This window comes from Excalfactoria chinensis, chromosome 2 (genome assembly GCF_039878825.1).
Source record: "Excalfactoria chinensis isolate bCotChi1 chromosome 2, bCotChi1.hap2, whole genome shotgun sequence".
Taxonomy (NCBI): domain Eukaryota; kingdom Metazoa; phylum Chordata; class Aves; order Galliformes; family Phasianidae; genus Excalfactoria; species Excalfactoria chinensis.
This window is the reverse complement of record NC_092826.1, coordinates 70,136,463-70,153,536: the sequence shown is the minus strand read 5'-3', so window position 1 is coordinate 70,153,536 and position 17,074 is coordinate 70,136,463. Positions and strand designations below refer to the sequence as shown.

General features: G+C 39.7%; 1 protein-coding gene across 1 annotated transcript in view; it reads left to right on the top strand.

The window, feature by feature from the left end:
* The window catches only part of MYO10 (myosin X), a 147,191-nt gene that overhangs the window by 122,961 nt on the left and 7,156 nt on the right, over positions 1-17,074 (top strand). Inside the window, exons 22-34 of the mRNA XM_072328984.1 lie at positions 361-467; positions 1,483-1,692; positions 1,980-2,019; positions 2,412-3,314; positions 4,119-4,242; positions 5,183-5,426; positions 7,241-7,336; positions 10,705-10,798; positions 11,528-11,583; positions 13,077-13,219; positions 13,653-13,847; positions 14,647-14,804; positions 16,071-16,194. Coding sequence (XP_072185085.1) covers positions 361-467; positions 1,483-1,692; positions 1,980-2,019; positions 2,412-3,314; positions 4,119-4,242; positions 5,183-5,426; positions 7,241-7,336; positions 10,705-10,798; positions 11,528-11,583; positions 13,077-13,219; positions 13,653-13,847; positions 14,647-14,804; positions 16,071-16,194 — 2,494 coding nt within the window. The remainder of the gene's footprint in view (positions 1-360; positions 468-1,482; positions 1,693-1,979; positions 2,020-2,411; positions 3,315-4,118; positions 4,243-5,182; positions 5,427-7,240; positions 7,337-10,704; positions 10,799-11,527; positions 11,584-13,076; positions 13,220-13,652; positions 13,848-14,646; positions 14,805-16,070; positions 16,195-17,074) is intronic.

Genomic DNA, 17,074 nt, shown 5'->3' with positions numbered 1-17,074 from the left:
GTCCCCTTCAGCCTCTGCCATGCTATAATTCTATGAAATCAGGATGTATGTGCTAAATCCAACAGCTTTTTGGCCCATGTTACTCTTTGATGGCAACGCCTGGTAATGGATCTATTAATTATATTTAGCGTACTCAATCTTTTCCTGCTGAAATCCAAAGTCAGAAGATCATCTGCAGGTATTTTCCTTTAAAATAAATATGTTTTCTGTTAAGGAAATGACATGCTTCACTCTGAATTCAAAGTTCAGGCTTACTGCTCAGAAAGGCTCTGTGGCCATGGCTGTCCTGTGTCTATGTCCTTTATCTATTTGTCTGTGTCTCACTATCCGCACGTTAAGTCAGAATTTTTTCTTGTGTAGGTTTTTCTCCGGGAGTCCTTGGAACACAAGTTAGAGAAACAGCGAGAGGTGGAAGTCACCAAGGCAGCAATGATTATCCGAGCACACATCTTAGGTTACGCAGCCCGGTAAGTGACCTGATGGGAACATCAGTAATAAAGCTTTTGGACAAATGGGTGGGTGTCAGGTAGTAAAATTCCAATGCAATTGGATGCAATTTTTCACTTTTCATAGGAACCAGGCATCCAAATCCTCTAAGTGGCTTTTGAACATAAAACCTCCTTAGCATACTCATGAATTAAAAAAAAAGCGGAGTTAGAGTTGTTTTGAGGTAATGAATAGGACAGTATGAAAGACTGGAGGTCAGCCATCCTTGTAATGGTATCTTGGCATGAAGTAAGCAGTAGAAAACCTAGCAGGATGGTACCTGATGGGGCTGCCCCCAAATTATGGATGTTTATCTTTGCTTTTTCATGATAAGAAAGAGCAAATAGAACTAGTCAGTTTGGTTCTTTAAGAACTGAGTATCAGGTATGTGATTAATGTTTCATTTGTTTACTCGGCTTCCTGCATTATGTATTAGGTGGAGTTTCTCATCCCATCTGTTCATTTCTCTGCTTTTTCTACAAATCAGCTAAGGACAGTTTGAGGAAACTTGTTTGCATAATGTAGTCTTCTCCTTATAGTCTGACTAATATGTTACTCAAAAACTATATTCATTTTTAATGACAGAGCTACCCGTGCATAATCTTTCTTTTCAGAGATGTTGGATAGATAGCTGTGAGTATTTTCTCTGCATGCATACACTCATGTACGAGCTGTACTTGGTAGCATTTTCTTGTCAAGGGCACAAGAACATGTAAGACAGGTAGTGTGCATTTCCTTAATGAAAATACAGATTGTTCTGTCATGGAAATGAGGGAATCTCTTTCCTTTCCTGGGGAAGGGAATGTGAATTAGAATGGAGAAACCACCACAGAGACAGAAAAAATAAACTGATATGCTACCGTGCCTCATTATTGCAGGTCACTATGGTAGGACTTCTCACGACTGCTCGTTAATCCTTTGCTTCCTTATAAATTTACATTATTTTGTGATGTTTTTGTCCCCCCCCCGCCCCCCCTTTTTTTTTTTTCTCTCCAGAAAGAGGTATAGAAAGGTTCTATACTACGTGGTTGTGATACAGAAGAACTACAGAGCATTCTCGAGTAGGAGAAGATTCCTTTGCCTGAAGAAGGCAGCCATAGTTCTTCAGAAGCAGCGGCGAGGCCAGCTTGCTCGACGTGTTTTCAGGGAAAGACTAGAGGAGAAGCAGAGACAAGAGGAAGAAAGAAGAAAAGAGGAAGAAGAAAGGTGCAGTACGCTCCCTTGTGTCACACTCCATTCCATATTAGGTTTTACTCTGAACAGACTTTCTTGCAGGTAAAGCCAAGCCATTTCAGAATTCTGTGCTTCTTTTGTTTTAAAAAAAAAAAAGCATAAACGACTGTGGTATTTACATACATGTCCTTGGTGACCTTATTTTTGGCTGTCTTCTTTTCGTGGTAGGTGATTGAAAACTGAGCTATTGCCCTAGCACAGGCATTTGATTATCATATGTTGAGCTTGATTTTCTAACTGTTTTCTTCCCTCACTTTTAGGGAAAGACAAAGGCAAGAAGCAGAGCGTCTTGCTAAGCAGGTAAATGATATTCTTAATACTTTGCAGCCATCCTGTTTATTTGAGTATCTCAACTCAACCATTAAAAAAAATAAAAGACATTTGCGGATTTGAACAGAACTTTGAGTTGGCAGATAAAACCAAAGGGAACTTGATGCAATTGTTTGCATGGGAATTTCTTTCACCTCATGCTTCATTGAATTTCTGGCCAAGACAGAACTTTCTGCACGTTCTTGAGCTTTTCAGTATCTCTGAGTAAATGCAATCAATTTTCATTTTCTTTCGTTTTCTTTCCAATGTAGGAACAAGGGCTCTTTTAAATGAACAGCATGATCAGAGTATAGTGCTTAAGAACTTCAAAATAGTCTTGCTTTGAGGAGACAGTATTATATTTTCTTCTGTTTTGAATGTAGGCTGAAGAAGAGAGAAAGAAACAGGAACTGGCTGCCATTCAGAAAGCCCAGAAGGAAGTGGAGCTGAAGCAAGAAGTGGAGAGGCAGAAAGAAAGCAGGCAGGTAGAAGAAATCTTGCGTTTGGAAAAAGAAATTGAAGACCTGCAGCGTGTGAAGAAGCAGCAGGAGCTGTCTTTGACCGAGGCTTCGTTACAGAGGTTGCAGCAACTCCGAGATGAGGAACTCAGGCGGCTTGAGGATGAAGCTTGTCGAGCAGCCCAGGAGTTCCTGGAATCTCTGAACTTTGCTGAGATCGATGAATGCGTCCGAAACATTGAGAGGTCGCTCTCTGTGGGCAGTGGATATCCTGCTGAGCTCACTGAACAAACTGGAAATGCCTGCAGTGAAAAGCCCAATTTTAACTTCAGCCAGCCATATCCTGAGGAGGAAGTAGATGAGGGCTTTGAAGCTGATGATGATGCATTTAAGGATTCACCCAATCCAAGTGAGCACGGCCATTCTGATCAGAGAACCAGTGGCATCAGAACAAGCGATGATTCCTCAGAAGAGGATCCGTATATGAATGATACTGTGGTGCCAACAATTCCTGCTGCTAGCGACACCATGCTTATACCTCCTACCCATGATACAGTCAGTCTCCACAACTCTTCAAGTGGTGAATCTACATACTGCATGCCAGAAAATGTATCATGTAGACCACCAGACTCTGTGGAACTTATTTCTCCAGATGGAGACTATGATTACGACCAAGACGATTACGAAGATGGTGCTATTACTTCTGGTAGCAGTGTGACCTTCTCTAATTCGCACAGTAGCCAGTGGTCACCGGATTATCGGTGTTCAGTGGGGACATACAATAGCTCTGGAGCATACAGATTTAGTTCTGAAGGAGCTCAGTCTTCTGTAAGTATCATTCCTTGTATTACCTAATAATTGATTTATGCTTTCTGGTTTCTTTTTCTGTTGTACAATTATGCAGTCACTGTGACTGTCCTAAGAAATGCTTGTATTGTAAAATTCAACTTATTTACACTGCATATGGGCATAGTTAAGTGTTGGTTGCAATTCTAGGGTATGGTAGGCAAGGGTATGGCTGTGTCTGTTTTTTTAATGCAGAACTGCACATTATTTTGTGAGGAACTCAGTGCATGGCCATGGATGCAATCCATAAGCAAAATTTGTGTATTTGTGCCCATTTGCAGTGGGAGGATTGGTTAGCATCATGGGAAACTGTGGAAAAGGCAGGTTCAGTTCTGCATGTGAGTCAGAATAGTGTTGAGTATACTGCTTGCAGAAATCCCCAAGATGTCAGATGTATTTGAGATTACTTTAAGAGTAAATTTCAGATGGTGAAAAATAGTAGAATTACTGAAGCAGTTAATTGAATGGCTCTTTTTTCAGTGCTGTTCACTGAACTGACAGTTTACTCTCAAGAATATTTTTGGAAGAATATGATTTCTTCCACCACTCACAAAATACTTCAGTGAAACATTGTGTCTGGGAAAGTGAAAACTTATTTCAGCAACGCTGACTTCTTTAGAAGGAAGATGTTAGCACTAAAATATCTACTACAGCTGAGGTAATGAAAGCCAAAGAAACTGTGTCCATTCAATACATCATAAAATGTTTTAACTGAAGACTTCTAAACCTGTTTTCTCTAAGCTGTTTCCTGAGAAATAATTTTACCTTTGTTCCTTCCTTTCATAGTTTGAAGACAGTGAAGAAGATTTTGACTCCAGGTTTGATACAGATGATGAACTTTCCTACCGGAGGGATTCCGTCTATAGCTGTGTTAGCCTGCCCTACTTTCACAGCTTTCTGTACATGAAAGGTACTGGGTGAACAAGAATTTGTTAAGCATACAAACTAATCAGAAATATTTAATAAGCCTTGCATGCTAATTCCTGTAGACTTCAGCTATATTCAGAATTTTGGAAGGCTGATGGAAAAGTCTGGAGAATGCTGCTCTCAGATGAGGTTCCTTGCAGTACCTTACATCTGGCGATGTTTTTTTTTTCTCTCTGCAAAGAAACACTGAAAATTTTTGGCTGCCTCTCTTTCATTTTATACCTTTGCTGTCTCGTAAACAATGTGATATCCAATATAAACATAGCAAAATAGCTTGCAAAGACAAACTGTAACAAATTTTGAAGAAAGCTTATTCCTGCTATCAAAACCTTGTACCATGGACAGTGTTCTCTGCTGCAAACCAGTTTTACTGATTTCAGTCAACTTTCATTTGGGTTCCGAAAGAATAGAAGGCATTGTATGCATAGCAAAGAGATGTAAGAGACTCTAAAAGAATATACTTGCAAGTTCTCTGGTTAGGATTCTTGGACTTAACTTCTAATGATCAACACAAAACTATGATCGAGGTAGAATCCCGTATCGTACCCATCACTAGCGTAACTTAGTTTGTTGGAGTAGGAACAGGGATGAACAGGTACATGAGTACGCTGATGTGAAAAGTAATGTATGCTGTCATCACTAGCATTGTTTTTACCCTCTGATGTAGTTAGCAATAAGGAATGACAAGAATGTACTGGTTTGGTTGAGGATTTTTTTAAGAGCCTTTCGATTACCAACCATATGGTAGCTTTAAGGGTATGTAAAAATTATATCTTTCATTTTGTGTCTTGCAGCAGAGACTCGTTTCAGCTTCAGCACTGTTGGGCAGCATCTCCTAGTGTTGCTTTGGTCACAGCTTCTGTTTTATAATGTAATTGTTTGTCTTAACTATGTATGAACTCACATCTATCCCTTTTTGCCAGGTGGCTTAATAAACACATGGAAACGACGCTGGTGTGTCCTGAAAGATGAGACCTTCCTGTGGTTTCGCTCCAAGCAGGAAGCTCTTAAGCAGGGCTGGCTTCACAAAAAGGGGGGTGGATCATCTACTCTTTCCAGAAGGAACTGGAAGAAACGATGGTTTGTTCTCAGGCAGTCCAGGTTGATGTACTTCGAAAATGACAGTGAAGAAAAGCTAAAGGGTTCTATTGATGTCCGAATGGCAAAGTAGGTTTACCTATGTTTATATGCTAAACGTTATCCTACTAAATACTTCTTGGGAGTTATCTGGGAATACACTTGAGTGCTCTGCCTTCAAATTGTACAAATGGAAGCATGAGTGTGTTTGATGAAGATCTTGAAAGCAAGTGTTGTCCTTACTTGGCTCTCTTTTAAGTCCACAGAGTGCTGCAGTTAAGCCAATGCCAAGCGCTTCAGGAAGCTGCTGCTGTGGTGAACTTGTCTGTGCCTTCTCCCAGACTAGAAGCCCTACTTAGTCTGTAACGATTCCCAAGGCAAGACAGGGCACATTGCCAAGTCTGTAGCTGGAGGCAAACACAAATGGAGAGTGAGGAATTAATAGGCAATGAATATATATTTAAGTTAGAATGGGTCAAAGCTATATGTTTGGTATACATTTATGATATTTTTACATGTTTCGAACAGTTAGGGCAGTTCTACATGAAGGTCTTCAAGATGCATAAATGCATTTCAAAAATATAGATTTGCTAAATCAAACTTAACAATTTCTGTCTTGCCGACAGAAGTTTCTCATGCCTTAAAATTCTGAGGTGTATACAGCATGCATCAAAAACATTTCTAAGGGAGAGTACTTTTACTTTTAAATGGTCAGCATGCTTTATGACTCAGTGGATCTAATTTACGAATTAGAGCTTGCTGATATTTGATAGTCTTGTTTCTGTGTAAAGATACGTAAGCTTTCCTCCTTGGCAGAGAAAAATAGAACTGGCTGTAACACTTGATTCCACTCAGCGTCTTGTAAACTGCAGCTGTGCGTTTTACTTTGTTTGTTTAACAGAGGACTTGAAATAAATCGGAAGCATGGTTTAATCTTTTACTTGGAAGTCTTGGTTGAGCCTGATTCAGGCAGGACAGCACAGATAGTTTCAATGAGCATCCCGAGTTGCTCTTGTAAAACCAGTGCGCTGCTGGCTCTCAAGAAACTGAATAGAGAGTGAATTTCCTACTGCCATTGTTTTTGGTTGAAACTGGATTTGTTTCTGTCCCATCTGCCATGATGTGTATTTAGTCCTTTTTCTAATGTGTTTAAACCAAATTTTGTTGGCACTGCATCGATTCATCAGCTGCTCCCCAGCAAAGCTCTTTGCTGAGTGTTCCTTTAAAATAGTCAGTTAATGGTTGTTGAGCCTAACTTGAACTGATAGTTGAATCAATGATTTATAGATTAAACCGCTGGAAGAAAGGGTATTGTATCTAAAGAGTTATATGTGTTAGGAGAAATAAGCAGTAGCTCTTCTACGTAACTCTAATACTCACTGGGTAAATTCCTAACATACCACATGAGATATATTTCACCATTCTGCATTGGCCATCCCAGTCCAATTTTATAAATATTAGGCTGATTCACTTAAAATACACAACAAGGAAGTACTGTGTTAGGCACTGTTAGAGAAAGGAAGGAAGACAAAGTAAGGAAAACAATACAGAAAAACAGCATTTCTTAATCCTCGAGAGCTTTCCCTTAACCACTCAAAAAATCATCTGAATTCAGTTATTTTTGCTTTGTTTGACAATGCTTTTTCTTTAGTTTGGGTTACAGCAACGGAGTAGCCAACTTTATATAATGACACTCATAAGATCTTGATTATTTGAAGGTAGGTATAAACAATGGCAGTTATAGTTTGCTTTATAAATGATTAATGCCTAATTTCTCAGATTAATCAAGTACAACAGTTCTGATTGCTGTTGTTTCCAATGTCTGTGAGTCTCTCAGCACAGTAGCATTTCCAAAGTGTGCTGACAGTGTCTGATGCACAATCTTGTCATTTTCTTCTTTTCAGAGAGATTGTTGATAATACAGGCAAAGAAAATGGAATTGATCTAATAATGGGTGATAGGACCTATCACTTGATTGCTGAGTCTCCTGAGGATGCAAGGTATGGAAATCAACAAGCTTTTTTGTTCTGCTTTTTAGCCTCCATGCCATTCTGACTTATGCTTATCACTTTATTAGCCTGCTACCTCCAAATAGCCAGGCTGTGTTAAACACATTGCATTGAACACTTTTTCCAAAGGCCTGCTGATATAAGAAAATCTCACGGCAGAATATTACCGACTCGGACTCTCAGTGAGTCAGACTCTGTGAAAATTTCCCTAGAACTTGGCTGCATGCTTTCCTTGTTTTTAGACAGTTTAGGAAATACAATTTGTATGTAGAGAAGAGAAGCAGTAACTGGCTTTTAATGATTTTCTTTTGCATTATCCTGCTCCATTTAGCTGCGTAGATTAAATCAATATTTAAGATTCCTCTCAGTTGCCTGAAATAAGGTACCATTTAGAGTTGAGATCTGTTCACCTAAGCAGAGCCTAAGTATTTTTCAGATAAAAGTTGCAGCGGGATCATTGGATTTTATGATGAATGCATTTTCATGAACAAGAAGAGCATGCCACAGTGTTGGCCTTTCCACCAATTCAAAAAGAGATCTTACTTTTTCTGCTACCATATCAAATGGTAGGGAAGGGCTGCTAGGTGAGGAGCAAGCTGAACTTGTCAGATCAGTTCTAGTGTATATCTAATAAATAAATAAAGTAAAATAAAATAGTCCCCACACTATTTGTTTTGAGATAATAATATGCTTGCCTATAAAATCAAACGTTTGAATAAAGTTAACTTAGTAATCAAATTACCCACTGTGTTGCTGCCCGAAGGGCTGAGCACAGGATGCCTGTGCCAACATTACTTGAGCTAGTTTTGTTCTTGAAGCCTTGAAAGTTGCTTTGTATTTATTTATTTTTTAATTAGAATACCTGCATGTACCGTATTGCCCTGAATAAAAATTCAGCAGTGCACACAAGGCAGTCATTGGTTCATTTTTCAGCAGCCTTAAAACCACACTTAGAACAGTAATTCAGCACTCATTATGATTCTTGTGTGATGTGAGTAAATTTTAAAGGGAAAGATTAGCTAAAGTCTCATCTATTATACACGTGTACATGCTCCAGTAAATGCTCTGTAGGGATCAGTAAGAATTGCCAGAATGAAGACCTGTGTCTGTTGTCATGAATCTCTTTTTTTTCCTAAGTGTGGAGGAGGAGACACTACACCCTATTTTTGTGTATAGTACACATAACATACCAGCTAGATTAAATTATGTTCTAGCAATGTGGTCCATGTTTTCTTTTTTTCTCATTGATCTTAGAAAACTTTAATGTGGGAGATGTGCAAGGATTTCCAGATGCGTTCAGCTCAAAGCCTTGTTAACACTTGGCAGTGTTAAAAATGAAGTAAAGAATTATTGGGCTGTGTTAGTTCTGGATCTGCTATTGAAAAAAACTAATTTGCACGTGGGTTAGATGATTATCGGAGGGAGCTTTTTGTTCACGTGAAAGGAAAAGAAAAAACCTGAGTCCCTCCCAAAAAGAAATCACTTTTTCAATCACAATCATGGCGTACTTGAGAAGTAATATTTCAGGAGGTAGTCACTGTTTCAAAACCCTCCTCTTTGTCCTGAGTAGTTCTATTACTCAACTGAAAGCCAAGGGATGTCCCAAGGGGGGAAGAAAGTAAAAGGAGAGTAAAATCTGCCTTTGTCTTTTTGCCAAGTGCTGTGATAGATTTATTTTTCATTGCTTAGACAAAGATTACACAGTGACATTAGGAAACCTAAAAATTGTTCTTGAAAATTGGATAATAAATTATTACTAACCGTGCATGCAGTGCTATGAGAGCCTTTTTGTCATTTATTTGAAGACTGACATTTTAATACACTTGTAGTTCCTGAGCCTAAAGGAAAAGCTGAATTTAATCTGTGGGAATCTTCAGGTAGATGAGTTTTTAGTTTATTTGACTGGTAGTTCTTTCTCTTCAGACAACTTCTCATTTTGAGGGGTCTTCAGTGACCTTATCTCACATAAGTAGTCTTCCAGTAAGTAAGCGTAAAGCACAACCTTTCTGTGTATATCTCCAAGTCTTAACAAATGAATTGAAACTAAAGGTTTGATTAAACATTCTCATCTCTTCTCCTATGGTCGGGCACTCCAAATCTTCCTTTTTCTTTGTACCTTGTGTTGTTCCTAATGAAAACATAACCTGTTGGAAAGGACTTGGGATGATAATGGCAACAGTGGTACTTTTTAACAGGCTACACAGATTTTCTCAAGCAATTGTGGCAGTTCGGATGTCTACATAATGGAAAGCAGTTGGCTTCTGAATTCCGGAGCTAAGGGGGCAGCTTTTCAGTTTCGTAGGCATAATTCTTTGACTACAAACAATGGCAGATAGTTTTACATTTAAAGCCATTAGTTTTGCATTTGTTTTCTCAACCTGGTGGTGGTGAACCCTGAGCACAGAAGTGAGGTCTTAGTTTTAAAGGTTGGGCTTTTGAGTCCTTTGAAAACTCAGCCTCAGGTAATTTTCATTGGAATGGCAAATTCATATCTCAAACAATGGCATTCAGGAACCTGCTGAACAAGTCAAGCTCTGCCCTCAAATTTCTTTCAGTGGAATTGCTTAGAGCAGTTGAGCTTTATCGTATGCAAATGCCAGAATGGTAGAGATTTCCCAGAAGCAGAAGGTGTGGTTGGAATTAAATCCCTCTGCAACTGCTGCTCAGCACCGAGGCCAGAGTAGTGGAAACCTCTCTCCCAGTTTTCCTGTTGTAGAAATATAAGGCTACTGGAGCAGTGCAAATTGGCTCTGGTTCAACCGCATGGGTTCTTCCAGCTGCTGGGTTTTCCAATGCTCTGTTGGGAACAAAAACTGTAAAGGTGGTTCCTTGGAGTTTCTATTCTTTTCCCTCTCTGAACTGTGAGGGGACACGCTGTCCTCTTGGCTGTTGCAGAGGTATTGCTGTAACTATTGTGTAAGTTGTCATGCTATCAGTGTAGCCAAATTTATCATCTGAAGGTTGGATTTTCCATGGAAGGCTTTGTATGTAGCTGGCAGTGGTTGGGTTTTCTTTCCCAGATGAAATATGTAGAATGTGTTACTCACACTTTCTTAACACTCAGATGTTTCAGTGTGCTTAGCGCCAGTTTTCTAGAAATGCCACATCTTATACAGGGTATTTGTCTTTGGGAGGAAGGGCACGATGTGAATTTGAATGGGAGATCTGGAGGGGCTTGTTGGTATCCAGTAGTACCTGAACTGACATAAAGCTTTGCTGTGCTTGTGTGCATATTGACAAAAGGAATCTTAAGCAATTTTAAAAACCAGCAGAACCTGCTTGATCTCTGCAGAACAAAGGTGACAAAAGGCTTGTGCGCAAGGGATGTGGTTCTTACACTGCTGCCTTTCTCTCCACAGCCAGTGGTTTAGTGTTCTGAGTCAAGTCCATGCATCCACTGAGCAGGAGATCCGGGAAATGCACGATGAGCAGGCAAATCCACAAAATGCTGTGGTAAGTCAACATCTGAAGAACTTTACAGAGCAAATATTTTCAGAAAGCAAGGGACACTGGTGGCTGCAGCTCCTGACAGTCACCACCTGCATTTCCTTAAATGCAGTGATAGGCAGGACACTGGCTAGAGGCTCCGTGTCACAGGCCCTGTACCTGTACAACAGGAGAGGCTGATTTCCCTCCCCGTCCCTGTCATTCACCTCAATGAAAAATGAGCATTGGTTTCTTTTTTTCCTTTGGTCCAGTTATTTGCCATACCACAGTGTACAGTTGAGTTTGAAGCCTTGTAAAGATATACATTTAATGAGAAAATTAAAAAACAAAGGGTAAAAAAATGTGAGATCACTTTGGTCCTGCATTTATCAGTCTTTACAACTTCATGATTTAGGTGATAAATTTGGAAGCTACTCTCAGGCAAAGGAAATAAAACTTCAAAAGGATGCCATTTATATTGGGCGGCACTTTTAGGACAAAACTTCAGGCAGATTTGGAAATGCAGAAGAGGAAGAGTAGTTTCTGAGCTGCCTCTGGCTTAACTGGAGATAATCTTTTATTCAATCTGAGTCTCCAAGTCTTCCCCTCACTTAAACGGTTAGGAGAAACTGATGCCCAAATCTGCAGCTCATTTTGCTTGATCAAGGCTGCTGTTTCTTTCACATGTCTCTGAGTGCTGTGAGTAATGTAATAGTAAATGTCTTCCTCCTTTTCTGCTTGGTTATTTGTTTGTAGGGTACACTCGATGTAGGACTAATTGATTCTGTCTGTGCTGCTGACAATCCAGATAGGTAAGTAAGTCAGAACCATGCCTAGTGACTTCCTTTCTTCTTCTCCTTTCTCTAGTCAAAATCAGGTGCTTTATACTCTAATCTATATATTTCTGCTGGCCAACCATGAATTAAAATGATTCATTATTGTCTGCCTTTTGATAGTATCGAACAGTGTGTTGAAACAGAAAAGGTAAGAATGGTGTTTTTTGTGGGGGCAAAATTACTCTGTGCAGTTCACATCTCTGTGTGTTTCCTCATCCACCACTTGTGAATAATTTAGCACTGCAGCACCAAAGTGACCGTGACCCAAACATTAAGTTCTGGTCTCTCCTTGCCCGCTTCTGTCACACTGCTCAGTGCTACCCACAGACAACACGTTTTCTCTGGCTTTATTAAAGTATATTAAATATTAAATACTACTAAAGTATTCAAAGATATTCCTTCTTTCTATTTTTCTGTATTTGCATTGTTATAACTTATTTACATGCATTTCACATTACTTGATTTATTGTAATCTCTCTTCAACCAGTATTCTAATTTTACCTCCTAATTATTTTATTGACTTTATACTGACCTCCACCTGGCCTTTAAAAAGCACACACTGGTTTTGGACAACGCCATCATACTTATGTGAACCAATCCCACAAACAGTTCTAATTGACTCTAAATTCTGCCTAGTTACCTTCTCACCAGGACAATAAAATGAAGATCTATGCCTTTCTTGTGCACAGGGCAGCCCAGGCTGCATCATTTCCATTTTCTACATATGATACAGCTCTTAGGAAGTTGATGGATGTGGTTCTGGGCAACCTGCTCTGGGTGTCCCTGCCTGAGCAGAGGAGTTGGACCAAGTGACCTTCGAAGGTCTCTTCCAAACTCAGCGATTCTATGATGAAAAGAATTGATGGTAAAGGGTTAAAGCAAGTGTTTGTAGGCTGAAAAACCTGCCCCTCTAATCCAGAGAGCCATCAGCACACTTTGCTCGGGCTAGTTCTTCATGCTTCACCGAATCCCGTGTAGGATTGAATAAAAGCCAAACTCTCATTAAAAATAGATTGTACTGTCTGCAAATTGGGTTGCACTGCATTAAAAATAAAGGAGTCCGTGTTCACATGCTGTTTCACTGTAGAGCTTTATAAACTGCAGTTGGTTTTGGCTAATGGAACTACTGAAGCAGATACTCTAAATAAATCTGACCCTGAAATAAAGTTCTGATTATGATTAAAAGCTGATTAAAGACTGGGGGTTTTCTCACAATGGTTCTAAGATATGACAAGTTGCAGTTTAATTTAAACTCTTCTGCCATGCAGAGCCTTGGCACTTTGGTTTGAATCTGAAGTAATTGTGTCTTTTTAAATGCATGATATTTTTAGCCATGGTGGTGTTGAAATAAATGTTACAGAGATGGACAGTGTTTATCTGTACAGAATAAGTGGTGTTTATGCTGACATCAAGTGGGTTAAACAGTACATTGACTGTAATGGTTTACCGATCTTTGTTTATTTTCATAGACCCAACTCCTTTGTGATCATCACTGCTAATCGTGTTCTTCACTGTAATGCTGACACACCTGAAGAGATGCATCACTGGATAACTCTGCTGCAGAGGTCAAAGGGGGACACGAGAGTGGAAGGACAAGAATTCATTGTGAGGGGTAAGAACCAAGTTGAATGAAGTCCACAAAGGCCATTAACCAAAAAGGAGATTGTTCACCCTGTACGGTCTTTGTAGTATGCCAGCACAGCATGGTAGCACTGGAGCCTCATCTTTGCACAGGGGACTATACTCACAAATTAATGCAGCTGAAGTTATCTTGATGAGCCAAGTAAGAAATCACTGTAATGAGAACAAAATCAGTTTTGTGAGTCGACAAAAGAATTATTCAATCTGTACGCCAGAGCTGAAACGTTTTCGTGTGGATATAATACAGTATTTTCATCATGCAACTGTCCGATAATCCTACTCGAAGTTGTTTAATATACTAGCTAAACAGTTCACGTCATGCTTCATGGTTAAAAGTATGCAGCTAACTTTCAGCAACTTGATTTTATCCGACTTTGTTTTCCTTTTAATTGTGTTTTTCATAGGATGGCTGCACAAGGAAGTAAAAAACAACCCAAAGATGTCTTCGTTAAAACTGAAGAAGCGCTGGTTTGTTTTGACACACAATTCTTTGGACTACTACAAGAGCTCTGAAAAAAATGCTTTGAAATTGGGTACGCTGGTCCTAAACAGCCTCTGTTCAGTGGTCCCACCTGATGAAAAAATCTTCAAAGAGACGGGTAATTGTATGCTCTGGTTCAAATGTGCTTTGTTACATTCTGTCCTACCTACTTGTAATGCAACAAACCCTGTCCAAGAACATTTTCAGTGGATTATTAGAGTTGCAGCTTGAATAATCAAGTTCCTGAGTCACTGAGGGATTTTACAAGGACTTAATGGGCAAAAGACCAAAGTTATAATGTACACAGCAGTAAAAGTTGTGCTCACCAACATTCAGGTTATCACAGACAAGCACTGTTGCTATGTTAGCTTGAACTCTTACACTCACACATCAAATACTTGGAGAAAGACAAATGGGGAGCACTCTCCTCATACGTTGTGCTGTATGCTGAGGAACACTGTTGGAGCAAGTGAAAGGATGTGCTAACCTACGTGCTACACCCAAGTCAGCTTCCAGTGCATTTTCAGAACTGGTTTTCAGCTCAGACATGGCAAATGAGAAGGGACTGCTGACAGCCCTATGTAATTTCACTGGGGTCACCGACACTTCAAAGAGGATTTTGCTAGTGAAAGACGAAATGGATTTTCTTTAATTGAATCTGCTTCATAAAAATAATAATAATAATAATTAAAAAAAAAAAAAAAGCCTATACAATGATACAGAAAGGCAACTGGTTTTGAAATGCTCTTCTTGTCATAGTTGCCACTTCATTTGTGTGAAATTAATGACTTACTTACAAGTTCTTTGTCTCTGAAAAGCTGCCAACACAATCCAGCACTCTGTGTCCGATGGGACTACACCTGTTTTCAGGTAGAAGTTGTGGTAGTTTTGATTAATTATTTGTATTGTTGTCCTAGGCAATTGGAATGTAACTGTATATGGACGCAAACATTGCTACCGCCTCTATACCAAATTACTTAATGAAGCGACCCGCTGGTCAAGTGCCATCCAGAACGTGATAGACACAAAAGCACCGATTGATACCCCGACTCAGCAACTAATTCAGGATATTAAGGTAGGCATGAACGGGTGGGGGTGGGGAAAATACGTCTCGTTTTCTTTTTTTCTTATTGCCTTTCAAGGTGTTGTAATAAAGGAGAAAATACAAATTTCAGTCATGCAGTGACATGGATTGTAGTTGTGGAACCAGCAATATTCATTTACCTGCTGAAGGAATTTCTATGTAAACAGTGTAATAACAAAGTATGAAGTGCAACTTGGACAGGAAAAGAGTTGTTTTGGGTTTGTTTGTTTTTTTGCATGAGAACAGTAAGAGGCTGTACTGGTTTGCGTAGCTTACCAGGCGTTGCTGTACCAGGCAGTAGGATGCAGTGTGTGGGTTCATGGGTTAGCAGACTTGTTCAGCTGTGTCCACTGCAAGACGCACACCAAGATGTGGACTAGACAGCTCCTGGGATTGTAGTTTCTCCCTCGTGTTTCACTTCTTGCTATATGGTAGCATGGGCTGAGCATGTCTGTGCATTGTAGGAAGCATATTCAGTTAATGCTTAATGCTTCATGTTGGGAACATTACATGTTAGCCAGAGGAGGCCTTCTCGAAGTTTCTGCTTTGAGGAGAGGGGAAGGTGGTTTTCAAAAGAGAAAACAAAACCAAAAAATAAGGCAAGGGGGAGAAGTGCTAACCTTTTCCCTTAGTGAGAGCCTCCCCTGTAGAGAAGAGCTATTAGGTCTAAATATCATGTCTGTGAAGGCTGTTCTTCAGAGCAGTGGAAATATGTGGAAGTTCAGGGCTGACAGAAGATGATGGTTACACATTTGTCAGACCTGGGCTAAGAAGGAACAGTATTTAGATGTCAGAATGGGTGCATCAGAAAAACGGCTGTTTTTCTGGACTGCCTGGTTTATGATAGTTCTTGTAGATTACAATTGAAAAGGCCAATCAGTTTTGCTGTATAAAATAACTGTAAATAAAAAGTGATGACTGAAATCTTGATATAACTTCAGTCATGAGATACTGGAGTAAGACAACTATAAAATGAAAACGCACTTCCAGAAACTCCATGAAGCTTAATTTTCTCTCCTGCAGCTTCTACTGTGGTTAGTTTTTAATTGCATAGATAAAGTAAGCTTTTGCAAGTACTGAGGTTAGGAGACAGTGGGCATCCATAGCCTACAGAGTGCTGCAGCAGCCACAGCTGAATTACTACCAGCAAACACTGATTACACAGATAACTAATCTTTTCACAGAGAGCCTAAAGGCACAAAGCGCTGCATCACTGTTAATGCTGGACCCAAACGCCTTCTTTTCTTACCCCAATAGGAGAACTGCCTGAACGCTGACGTGGTTGAGCAGATCTATAAGAGAAACCCCATTCTCCGTTATACTCATCATCCACTGCACTCGCCATTACTGCCACTGCCATATGGGGACATCAATCTAAACTGTAAGTTTTTCAGTCATACTTTTCCTTATGAAAGATGAACTGTAGGACATGAATTTTCAAGTCTGTGACTATATTACAGTAATGGTAGGCAAAATATATTTTCCAATGAAAAAAAGGTTTCCATGTTCTCTTACAGAAGGTAGAGAACAGCAGTTTATCTAGCACAGAACCATGGGCTTGTGGTGCTTCTAGAGGGGTGTTACAAAAAGGAGGATTGCTGTTGCTGCCCTAATGCTGATTTGTTACCTTCACCTTTGCAACTGAGAAGACAGTTTGAAAGCCTGGCACTGAAATAAGGAACTAAGCCCAGTTCATTCAGTCTCCTCAAATCCCTCTCAAATCTTCACTGTTTCACACCCTGTGAAGGGAATTGCACAGCTTCCAATTCAGAACAAGTGTGAGGTTCATCAGTTGTGGTGGGAAGTGTTACTTATGTGACAAAAGATGTGAGTGGAAATGATTTGAAAAAGCAATGGTTTGTTTACTCCTGAAACAGGTGTAACCATGTCTTTAAATATCCCTTGTTCAGTCACTAACTTAGAAGTCTGTTTTAAATGAGTTGTTCACAGCTATTGATAATTATGAATTTAATGTCCTTGAGTGTGTTTACTTATGTTGCAATTGTGTATTAAGCAAGGTCTGACTCAGATCAGAAGGTTCATCTCTGGGAGGTGGGTGGGAGGTTGACAGCTGATTAAAAGCTAAGGTACTTCCTGATAACTCAAATGATATCTTGCTGCTCAAATGACAAGGAGGGTTAAAACCTTAGAAGCTTGTCCCTTCTCTTTCCCTTCTTCCTCGAGTCCAGTGGCAAGGCACTGTTCTGCTCTTGTCATTCTAGCTGCTAGTCCAATGCACAAGCGCAGCACAGTTGCTCTCT